Source organism: Schistocerca gregaria, unplaced genomic scaffold (genome assembly GCF_023897955.1).
Source record: "Schistocerca gregaria isolate iqSchGreg1 unplaced genomic scaffold, iqSchGreg1.2 ptg000333l, whole genome shotgun sequence".
Classification (NCBI taxonomy): Eukaryota; Metazoa; Arthropoda; class Insecta; order Orthoptera; family Acrididae; genus Schistocerca; species Schistocerca gregaria.
The window spans coordinates 6,043,093-6,054,903 of NW_026061799.1; the positions used below are offsets into that span (position 1 = coordinate 6,043,093).

Here is an 11,811-nt window from a genome sequence, read left to right on the forward strand (position 1 = left end):
TATTTGTTTTTATTTAATTTTTTAAGTAAAAATATTAACTTATTTATTCTTTAAGGGATAAGCTTTGAAGTTAATAACCTATAATTTATTTTATAGAAATATAATAGTAAGCTTTAAACCAGCTATCTTTAAGATTACGTTTTAGTTCATTATTTTTTATTTTGATTTTATAAATATTTTAGGTTTTTTATTAAGATTATTAATTTAATTTTAAAATTTTTGTAATAATGATAGAATTAGTATATTTATTTGTATGAAATTTTTACCTTGTGAACTTATTATAAGGAACTAGGCAAAATTGATTTCCGCCTGTTTATCAAAAACATGTCCTCTTGTTTATATATTGAGGTCTGGCCTGCTCACTGAGCGTATTTTTAAAGAGCCGCGGTATTTTGACCGTGCAAAGGTGGCATAATCATTAGTCTCTTAATTAGTGGCTGGAATGAATGGCTTGACGAGAAATCAACTGTCTCTTAATAAATTTTTGAATTTAACTTTTGAGTCAAAAGGCTTAAATTCTTCTTTAGGACGAGAAGGCCCTATAGAGCTTGACATTTTACTTTTATATAGTTTTTTGCTTGTCTTTCTATATTTAATGATGATGTTTTGTTGGGGTGACATGAAGAATAGATAAACTCTTCATTATTATATCATTTATTTATGTTTGTTATTTTGATCCATAATTTATGATCATAAGATTAAGTTACCTTAGGGATAACAGCGTAATTGTTTTTGAGAGCTCATATCGACAAAGCAGATTGCGACCTCGATGTTGGATTAAGAAAAATTTTGGGTGCAGGAGCCCAATGATTAGGTCTGTTCGACCTTTAAATTCTTACATGATCTGAGTTCAGACCGGCGTGAGCCAGGTCGGTTTCTATCCTAAGATTGTTAATCCATATTAGTACGAAAGGACCATATGGTTAAAATATTTTTTGTTATATTGATTAATATTAATTTATTTACTATTTTGACAGATTAATGTATTGAATTTAGAATTCATTTATGTAGATTTTTTCTACAAATAGTATTGATACTTTATGATTTATTTATATTTATTTTGAATTTTCTTTTATTGGTTATTTGTGTTTTAATTAGTGTTGCCTTTTTAACTTAATTACAGCGTAAGGTTTTAGGTTATATTCAGATTCGAAAGGGTCCAAATAAGGTAGGTTTTGTTGGAATTCCTCAGCCATTTAGAGATGCTATCAAGTTAATTTGTAAGGAGCAGCCAATTCCTATTATATCTAATTACCTACTTTATTATTTTTCCCCTGTTTTTAATTTAATGATTTCTTTAGCCGTTTGAGTAATTTTTCCTTATTTAACTTATATGTGTTCTTTTTCTTATGGATTTTTATTTTTTTTATGTTGTACTAGATTAGGTGTTTATACTGTTATAATTGCTGGTTGATCTTCTAATTCAAATTATTCATTATTAGGTTCTCTTCGTTCTGTTGCTCAAACAATTTCTTATGAAGTTAGTTTAGCTTTAATTTTATTGTCTTTAATTATTTTAATTGGTAGTTTTAATATGTTTGATTTTATAAACTATCAGCTTTATTGTTGATTTATTATTATTTCTTTTCCTTTAGCTTTAGCTTGTTTTGCTTCTTGCTTAGCTGAAACTAATCGTACTCCTTTTGATTTTGCTGAAGGGGAATCTGAGTTAGTTTCAGGATTTAATATTGAGTATGGTGCGGGTGGTTTTACTTTAATTTTTTTAGCTGAATATACTAGAATTGTCTTCATAAGAATGTTATTGGCTTTAATTTTTTTGGGCGGTGATTTTTATTCTTTTATATTTTTTATTAAGCTTGCTATTATATCTTTTGGTTTTATTTGGGTTCGTGGAACATTACCACGGTTCCGTTATGATAAATTAATGTACTTAGCTTGAAAAAGTTTTTTACCTTTATCTTTGAATTTTTTTATTTTCTTTGTTGGTTTAAAGATTTTATTTATCTCAGTTGTTTAGTGAAATTTTTTGAGAAAAGTTAATAGAAGAGTTAAACTTCTAATTTTATGTTTTCAAAACATATGCTTTTCCTAAGCTAATTAACTTTATTCCTTAATTAATTTATCTCATGCGTTTGCGACATGGACATTAATTAAGAAATATGTGAAGTAAATAATTGTTAAGATTTGACCTGTTATAATATAAGGTTCTTCAACCGGTCGTTTACCAATTCACGTTAGTAAGCATACAACAACTACTATAATTCAGAATAAAATTTGATTAATAGGGTAAAGTTGAATGCCTCGGAATGGTGTTTTATTATAAAATGGTAAAATTATTAAGATTCTAATTGATAAAAATAATGCAATAACACCTCCTAACTTATTAGGGATAGATCGTAGAATTGCATATGCAAATAGGAAATATCATTCTGGTTGAATGTGAACTGGTGTTACTAATGGGTTGGCAGGTACAAAGTTATCTGGATCTCCTAATAGGTAAGGATTAATTAAACATAGTATAATTAATAATGATGTTATTATTACAAATGTAATAGAATCCTTAAAGGTAAAGTATGGATGGAATGGAATTTTTTCAATATCTCCATTTAGTCCAAGAGGGTTATAGATCCTGTTTGGTGAAGAAAAAATAAATGAATTGCTGCTATAGCAGCAATAATAAATGGTAATACAAAATGGAATGTGAAGAATCGATTTAATGTTGCATTATCAACAGCGAATCCTCCTCATACTCATTGGACTAAATCTGTTCCTAAGTATGGGATTGCTGATAATAAATTAGTAATTACTGTTGCACCTCAAAAAGATATTTGGCCTCAGGGTAAGACATATCCTATACATGCAGTTGCTATAACTAAAAATAAAATCACTGTACCAATTATTCAGGTATGTATATATATATAAGATCCATAGTAAATTCCCCGTCCTACATGTAAGTAAATACAAATAAAAAATATAGATGCTCCATTTGCGTGTAAGGTTCGGATAATTCAACCATTATTTACGTCTCGGCAGATGTGTACTACACTACTGAATGCTATTTCAATATTTGATGTATAATGTATAGCTAAAAATAGTCCAGTTACGATTTGAATTACCAAACATAACCCTAATAGGGATCCAAAATTTCATCAAAATGAAATATTTGTTGGGCAGGTAAGTCAATTAAAGAGTTATTAATAATTTTAATTAAAGGATGTCTTAATCGTAAGGGTTTATTCATTAGTAATTATCTTATTTTACGAATAGGGCCCTGATTAATATTGGTGATTTTAACAACTGCTAGTAGTGCTAAAAATAAATAAATTATTATTATTATTGTAATAATGAATGTTGGTCTATTATATAATTTTTCTAAAGATATTGTTATTTCTTGATAATTGATTGAATTATCAATATTTATAGTTTCGGTGTTTTTGAAAAAGTCTATAAAAATAGATATATCTAGAATAATTAATATTAATATGATAAATACTCACATTATTAATGTAATAATTATAGTGATTGATTTAGGCTGAAATATTTCGTTTGATGCAATTCTTGTAATGTAAATAAATAATACTAGTACACCACCAAAAAATGTTAAAAATAAAATATATGATAATCAATATCTTTCTATTATTGTTCCTGTTATTAATCCAACTAGGAAGGTTTGAAGGATAATAAAAAGCATTATTGATATTGGGTGTCTTAATTTAATAAAATTAATATTTATTACATTTGATAATGATATAATTATTATTTTGATCATTTCAGGGGTTAGTTTATTTAAAATACCGGTTTTGGGGACCGATGATGGAAGCTTTTCCACCTCTGAAGTTTTAAAAGTGGGGGCTGGACTTATTTCCGGTTTACAAGACCGGCGTTTTTTTTTAAACTATTAAAACTAATGTTTATATTCTCTATTTTTACTTCTTTATTGATTTATTTTGCTGGTGTTTATGTTTTTTCTTCTAAACGTAAACATTTATTAATGGTTCTTTTGAGATTAGAATATATTGTTCTTTCTTTATTTATGTTAGTTATTGTTTTTCTTATTGAGTTTGATTATGATTATTTTTTTCCTGTTATTTTTTTAGTTTTTTCTGTTTGTGAGGGTGCTTTAGGTCTTTCTATTTTAGTTTCAATAATTCGTTCTCATGGTAATGATTTTTTTAATTCTTTTGGTTTATCTTTAAGTTAAAGTATTAATTTATAACTATTTTTTGATCCCTCTTTGTTTATTAAATAATTGTTGATGGTTGGTTCATTCTTTAATGTTTCTGTCGGGTTTTGTTTTTATAATTTGTGTTTATTCATATGCTGATTTGAATATAATTAGATATTATTTTCGTATTGATTATTTTTCTTTTAGTTTAATTTTACTTAGTTTTTGGATTTGTTCTTTAATAATCACTGCTAGAGGTTCAGTTTATTTAAGTTCATATCATTCTAATTTTTTTGTGTTTATGGTTTTGATTTTAATAATTATGCTTTATTGTTCATTTGCTAGATTAAGTCTTCTTTCTTTTTATATTTTTTTTGAGGCTAGATTAGTTCCTACTTTACTTTTAATTTTGGGTTGGGGTTATCAACCTGAGCGTTTGCAGGCTGGTGTTTATTTAATTTTTTATACTTTGTTTGCTAGATTACCTTTATTATTAGTTTTATTTAAGGTTTATGATTTTTCTAATACTTTATATTTTCCTTTATTGGTTGATTTTGGTTCTTATTATTTTATGTTTTATGTATTTATAATTTTGGCTTTTTTAGTTAAGATACCTATGTTTTTGGTTCATTTATGACTTCCTAAGGCTCATGTAGAGGCCCCTATTTCAGGTAGAATAATTCTTGCTGGTGTTTTATTAAAGTTAGGTGGTTATGGTATTTTTCGTGTTATACAGGTTATTTCTTATTTGGGTTTAAAGTTTAATTATTTTTGATTGTCTTTAGGTTTATCTGGGGGTGTTATTGTAAGATTTATTTGTTTTCGTCAGGTTGATTTAAAGTCTTTAATTGCATATTCTTCTGTTGCTCATATAAGAATGGTTATTGGTGGATTGATGACTATGAATTGATGAGGTTGTGTAGGTTCTCTTTCTCTAATGGTTGGTCATGGTTTATGTTCTTCTGGTTTATTTTGTTTATCTAATATTATTTATGAACGTTTAGGTAGACGAAGATTATTAATTAACAAGGGTATAATTAATTTGATGCCAAGAATGGCTTTATGATGATTTCTTTTAAGATCATCAAATATGGCTGCTCCTCCTTCTTTAAATTTGGTAGGTGAAATTAGATTATTAAATAGAATTATATCTTGATCTTCTTTTAGATTCTTTGCTTTGATTTTTTTATCTTTTTTTAGAGCTGTTTATACTTTGTATATATATTCTTATTCTCAGCATGGGAATTATTATTCTGGTGTTTATACTTGTTCTCTTGGTTATTTTCGTGAATATCATCTTTTACTTTTACATTGATTGCCTTTAAATATTCTCTGTTTAAAGGGTGAATATTTCTTTGTTTAGTTTGCTTAAGTATTTTAATTAAAAATATTGTTTTGTGGAATCAATGATATGAAGTTTTTCATCTTAGGCCGTGAATTTATTTTCTATTTGTTCTTTGAGTTTTTTTTCTTTGTTTATTTCGAGAACTATAATTTTTATTTTAGGTATTTCTTATTTAATAATTGATTATAGAGTTTTTGTTGAGTGAGAGCTTTTCAATTTAAATGGTTCTATAGTTGTTATAACTTTAATTTTGGATTGAATATCTCTTATTTTTATATCTTTTGTTATATATATTTCTTCTTTGGTTATTTATTATAGAGAGGATTATATATCTGGTGAAAAGAATATAAATCGTTCTATTATTATTGTTTTAATATTTATTCTTTCTATAGGTTTTTTAATTATTAGTCCTAATTTAATTAGAATTTTATTAGGTTGAGATGGTTTAGGTTTAGTTTCTTATTGTTAAGTTATTTATTATCAAAATGTAAAATCTTATAGTGCTGGTATATTAACTGCACTTTCTAATCGTATTGGTGATGTTGCTATTTTAATTTCTATTGCATGAATGTTAAATTTTGGTGGTTGAAATTATATTTATTATAATGATTTTATTTCTAATTCTTTTGAAATAAAGCTCATTACTATATTAATTGTTTTAGCAGCTATAACTAAGAGAGCTCAGATTCCTTTCTCTTCATGACTTCCTGCTGCTATAGCAGCTCCTACTCCTGTTTCTGCTTTAGTTCATTCTTCTACTCTTGTTACTGCTGGTGTTTATTTATTAATTCGTTTTAGACCAATATTGGATACTTATAATTGTGGTTGATTTTTACTTTTAATTGGTTGTATAACTATATTTATGGCTGGATTGGGCGCTAATTTTGAGTTTGATTTAAAGAAGATTATTGCTCTTTCTACTTTAAGACAACTTGGTTTAATAATAAGAATTTTGGCTATAGGTTATCCAAAGCTTGCATTTTTTCATTTATTGGCTCATGCTTTATTTAAGGCATTATTATTTTTATGTGCAGGTTCAATAATTCATAATTTGAAGGATTCTCAGGATATTCGTTTTATAGGATCAATTGTTAATTTCATACCTTTAACTTCAGTTTGTTTTAATGTTTCTAGTTTATCTTTGTGTGGAATACCTTTTTTAGCGGGATTTTATTCAAAGGATTTAATTCTTGAGATGGTTTGTTTAAGATGAATTAATTGTTTAATTTTTTTTCTTTATTTTTTTTCTACTGGTTTAACTGCTTCTTATTCTTTTCGTTTGTTTTATTATTCAATATCTGGTGATAATAATTTTTATTTTGATTTTCTTTTGATGATAAGGGTTATTATATTTCATTTGGAATAATTGGTCTATTGTTTGTTGCTGTTTTTGGTGGTAGTCTTTTATCATGATTAATTTTTCCTATTCCTCATGTGATTGCTTTACCTTATTATTTAAAGTTTTTAACTATTACAGTTGTTATTTTAGGTGCTTATTTAGGTTATCTTATTTCTAATTTTGATTTTTCTCATAATTTATTTTCTTTAAGTATACTTTCTTTTGTTAGATTTGCTGGTTCTATATGACTTATACCTTTTCTTTCAACTTAGTTTATTAGATATATTCCTTTAAAAATAGGTTATTATTCATCTACGTCATTTGATTATGGTTGAGGTGAATTACTTGGTGGTCAAGGTTTATATAGATTATTTATTTATTTAATTGGTTATATTCAAGGTTGATATGATTCTCATTTCAAGATTTATCTTTTAACTTTTATTTTTTGAATATTTATTTTGGTAATATTGTTTTTCGTTTACTTAAATAGCTTATAATTAGAGCGTGACACTGAAGATGTTAAGGAAGTATTTTTACTTTTAAGTATTTATAAATATAGATATATTATTTTTACAGTGAAAATGTAATGTTTTATTTAAACTATATAAATTTTAGAAATGTTAACGGATTTTAACCGCTAATATAAAAAGTTAGCAGCTTTCATACTGGCTTTACATTTCCTTAATTGGAACTATTATAGTTCAATTATATTATTAACAGTAATACGCCTCTTTTTGGCTTCAATTAATAAGAATAAGGGTAGTACATACCAATCTTCCAGGTCGAAACTGACTGCAATATTTCGCTTCTTATTCTATTTAAGGTTGATTGATAATATCAATACTTTTTGAATGCAACCCAAATGTTATATTAAACTACAACCCTTTATTCTGCTCATTGTAATGCTCCTTGGTTTCATTCATGGTATAGTCCTCCTAATAGAACTAGAATAAAAAATATTGTTGATACTGTTCAGATTATAATGTCTGAAGTTTTAAAAATAATTACAATTGGTAGAATTAGTGCAATTTCTACATCAAAAATTAAAAAGATTACTGCGATTAGGAAGAATCGTATTGAGAATGGTATTCGTGCTGATCTTTTTGGATCAAACCCACATTCAAATGGTGATCTTTTTTCTCGATCATTAATTAATTTTTTTGATAGTGTTGTTGCCAGGATTATAACAATTATTGGAATAATAAATCTAATGAAAACTCTTGTTGATAGAATTAGAATTGTTTTTCTTGATTTATATCAAGCTTTCTGGTTGGAAGTCAAATGTACTATTTATACTAGAAAAACAATTATCTACCTCATCAATAAATAGAGATATATAAGAATAATCATACTACGTCTACGAAGTGTCAGTATCATGCTGCTGCTTCAAATCCAAATTGATGTCTTGGTGAAAATTGATTTATTGAGTGTCGAAGTAGACATGTTGATAAAAAGATTGTTCCAATAATTACGTGTAAACCATGGAATCCTGTTGCAACAAAGAATGTTGATCCATAAACTGCATCTGCAATGGTAAAAGGTGCTTCTCAATATTCATATGCTTGAAGTATTGTAAAGTATAGTCCTAATAACACTGTGAAGAATAATCCTTGTAGTGCTTGAGTATGATTAGATTCCATTAAACTATGATGTGCTCATGTTACTGTTACTCCTGATGCTAAAAGAATAGCTGTATTAAGTAATGGAATATGTATAGGGTTAAAGGGTTGAATTCCTATTGGAGGTCATAGTATTCCTAGTTCAATTGTTGGTGCTAATCTTCTTCTAAAGAATGCTCAAAAAAAAGAAACGAAAAATAATACCTCTGATGCAATAAATAAAATTATTCCTCATCGTAATCCAATTGATACAAATCCTGTATGTAATCCTTGATATGTTCCTTCTCGTACTACATCTCGTCATCATTGAATTATAGTTAGTAGGGTAATTCCAAATCCAATTATGAATAAGTTAATATTAAATAGGTGGAATCATTTTGCTAGTCCTGATACTAGGACTATTGCTCCAATTGCTCCTGTTAATGGTCAAGGTCTATAGTCTACTAAGTGGAATGGGTGGTTTGAGTGAGTTGTTAACATAGGTTTAATATACTTCTCTAGAATATAGAGTTCTTAGAATTGAGAAAACATAGGCTTGAATTATTGCTACTGCTGATTCTAGAATTAATAGAAGTATTTGTCCAATAATTAGTAATGAGATTAAGTTTATTGCTATAGATGGTCCTGTGTTTCCTAATAAGGTTAATAATAAGTGTCCTTCAATTATATTTGCTGCCAACCGTACTGCTAATGTACCTGGTCGAATAACATTACTAATTGTTTCAATTAGTACTATAAATGATATTAATGCAGGCGGTGTACCTTGTGGTACAAGGTGTGTAAATATATGATTAGTATGGTTAATTCATCCAAATAATATAAATCTTAGCCATATAGGTAGGGCAATTGCAAATGTTAATGCTAAATGTCTTGTTCTAGTAAAAATATAAGGGAATAATCCTATGAAATTGTTAAATAATATTATAATAAAAATTGAGATGAAAATGAATGTTGTTCCATTAAATGATTTTGGTCCAAGAAGTGTTTTAAATTCATTATGTAAGGTTAAATTTAGTTTATTTCAGATAATGTTAATTCGTGATGGTGTAAGTCAAAATAGTGATGGGATTAATAATAGTCCTAGAAATGTTCTAGTTCAATTTAATGATAAATGAAAGATGTTAGTTGATGGGTCAATTGTTGAGAATAGATTTGTTATCATTTTCAATTTAAGTTTTTTATTTCAATTGTTCCTTTTTCTGCTCTTTTAATAAGGTTAGGTTTAAATGAGAAGAAGTTTATTTGATTAAACAAGATTAATGTAGCTGAAAATATAATGAATAGTGAGAATCATATAAGAGGGGATATTTGAGGGATTTGGATATAATTTCCCCATCAGAAGTAGTCGTTAATTTACTATTATTTGGTTTAAGAGACCATTACTTACTTTCAGTCATCTGATGAATTTCAAGGTGTACTATTTTTTTTTAGTTACTTTAGATTGACACTCTAATGTTATTTATTTTAACTAACTCCTTAAATTATCTTCGATAATCACTTAATAAATAAATTTACTGATGTTCTTTCATTTACAATTGGTATAAATCTGTGGTTTGCTCCACAGATTTCTGAGCATTGTCCAAAGAATAATCCAGGTCGATTTATTGTGAATGTTCCTTGATTTAACCGACCTGGCGTTGCATCAATTTTAACCCCTAATGCAGGAACTGCTCATGAGTGTAGAACATCTGATGCTCTTGTTAATACTCGTACTTCTGTATTTATTGGTAGGATTGTTCGGTTATCTACATCTAGTAGTCGGAATCCATCATTTTCTAGGTCTTGTTCTGGTGTTATATAAGTGTCAAATTCTACGTCTATGAAGTCTGAATATTCATATCTTCAATATCATTGTCGTCCAATGGTTTTAATTGTAATTATTACATCTACTGAATCATCAAGTAAATATAATAGTCGTAATGATGGAAGGGCAATAAAAATTAATGTAATTGCTGGTAAAGCTGTTCAGATTGTTTCAATTAAATGTCCATGAAGTATATTACGGTTAGTATAGGCAATAAATAATATATAACTTAGGGCATAACCTACAATTACTGTAATTAATAATAATACGACCATAGTATGATCATGAAAGAATGATAATTGCTCCATTAATGGTGAAGCTCCATCTTGAAGAGATAAATTTGATCATGTTGCCATTAATAAATATTTTCTAATAAAAGGTCAAACCTTTATTTGTAGAGCTTAAATCTACTGCACTAATCTGCCATATTAGAATCTAGAGATTAATGGTAATTCTGAGTAACTATGTTCTGCAGGAGGGTTATTTTGTAGTCATTCTGTTGATCTTCTTATGTTAGCTCTAAATATAATTGCTCGGTTTGTAATCATTCTTTCTCATATAATTACAATGAATATAATGATTCCTACAATAGAAATTGTAGACCCAATTCTTGATACTACGTTTCATGATGTATATGCGTCTGGGTAGTCAGAGTATCGTCGAGGTATTCCTGCTAATCCTAGGAAGTGTTGAGGAAAGAATGTTAAATTTACTCCAATGAATATAATTGTAAATTGGATTTTTAATCATGTATTATTTATAGTTAATCCTGTAAATAGTGGATATCATTGAATGACACCTCCTATAATTGCAAATACTGCTCCTATAGATAATACATAATGAAAGTGGGCTACTACATAATATGTATCATGTAATACAATATCAAGTGATGAATTTGCTAATACTAATCCTGTTAATCCACCAATTGTAAATAGGAAAATAAATCCTAGAGCTCATAATAATGGTGGATTGAACTTGAATTTAGTTCCATATAATGTAGCTAATCATCTAAATACCTTAATTCCTGTAGGTACAGCAATAATTATTGTTGCTGATGTAAAATATGCTCGTGTGTCAACATCCATTCCTACTGTAAATATATGATGTGCTCATACAATAAATCCTATTAGTCCAATTGATAGTATAGCATAAATTATACCTAATGTTCCAAATGATTCAATTTTTCCTCTTTCTTGACATACAATATGTGAAATAATTCCGAACCCCGGTAGAATTAAAATATAAACTTCTGGGTGTCCAAAGAATCAAAATAGATGTTGATATAGAATTGGGTCACCCCCTCCTGCAGGGTCAAAGAATGATGTATTTAAATTTCGATCTGTTAATAATATAGTAATAGCTCCTGCTAAAACTGGAAGTGAAAGAAGGAGAAGTAATGCTGTAATAGCTACAGATCATACAAATAAAGGTGTTTGATCTAAAGTTATACTTTCTGATCGTATATTAATTGCTGTTGTAATGAAATTCACTGCACCAAGAATAGATGATACACCTGCTAAGTGCAGTGAAAAAATAGCTAGATCTACAGATGCACCCCCGTGTGCAATAGCTCCTGCT

The 11,811-nt window shown here is 27.6% G+C and overlaps 1 protein-coding gene across 1 annotated transcript in view; it reads left to right on the forward strand.

Moving 5' to 3' along the window:
• The window catches only part of LOC126306464 (NADH-ubiquinone oxidoreductase chain 5-like), an 84,979-nt gene extending 77,926 nt beyond the window's left edge, over positions 1–7,053 (forward strand). Inside the window, exon 2 of the mRNA XM_049992058.1 lies at positions 6,506–7,053. Coding sequence (XP_049848015.1) covers positions 6,506–6,684 — 179 coding nt within the window. The 3' untranslated portion in view covers positions 6,685–7,053. The remainder of the gene's footprint in view (positions 1–6,505) is intronic.
• Positions 7,054–11,811: the final 4,758 nt, after the last annotated feature.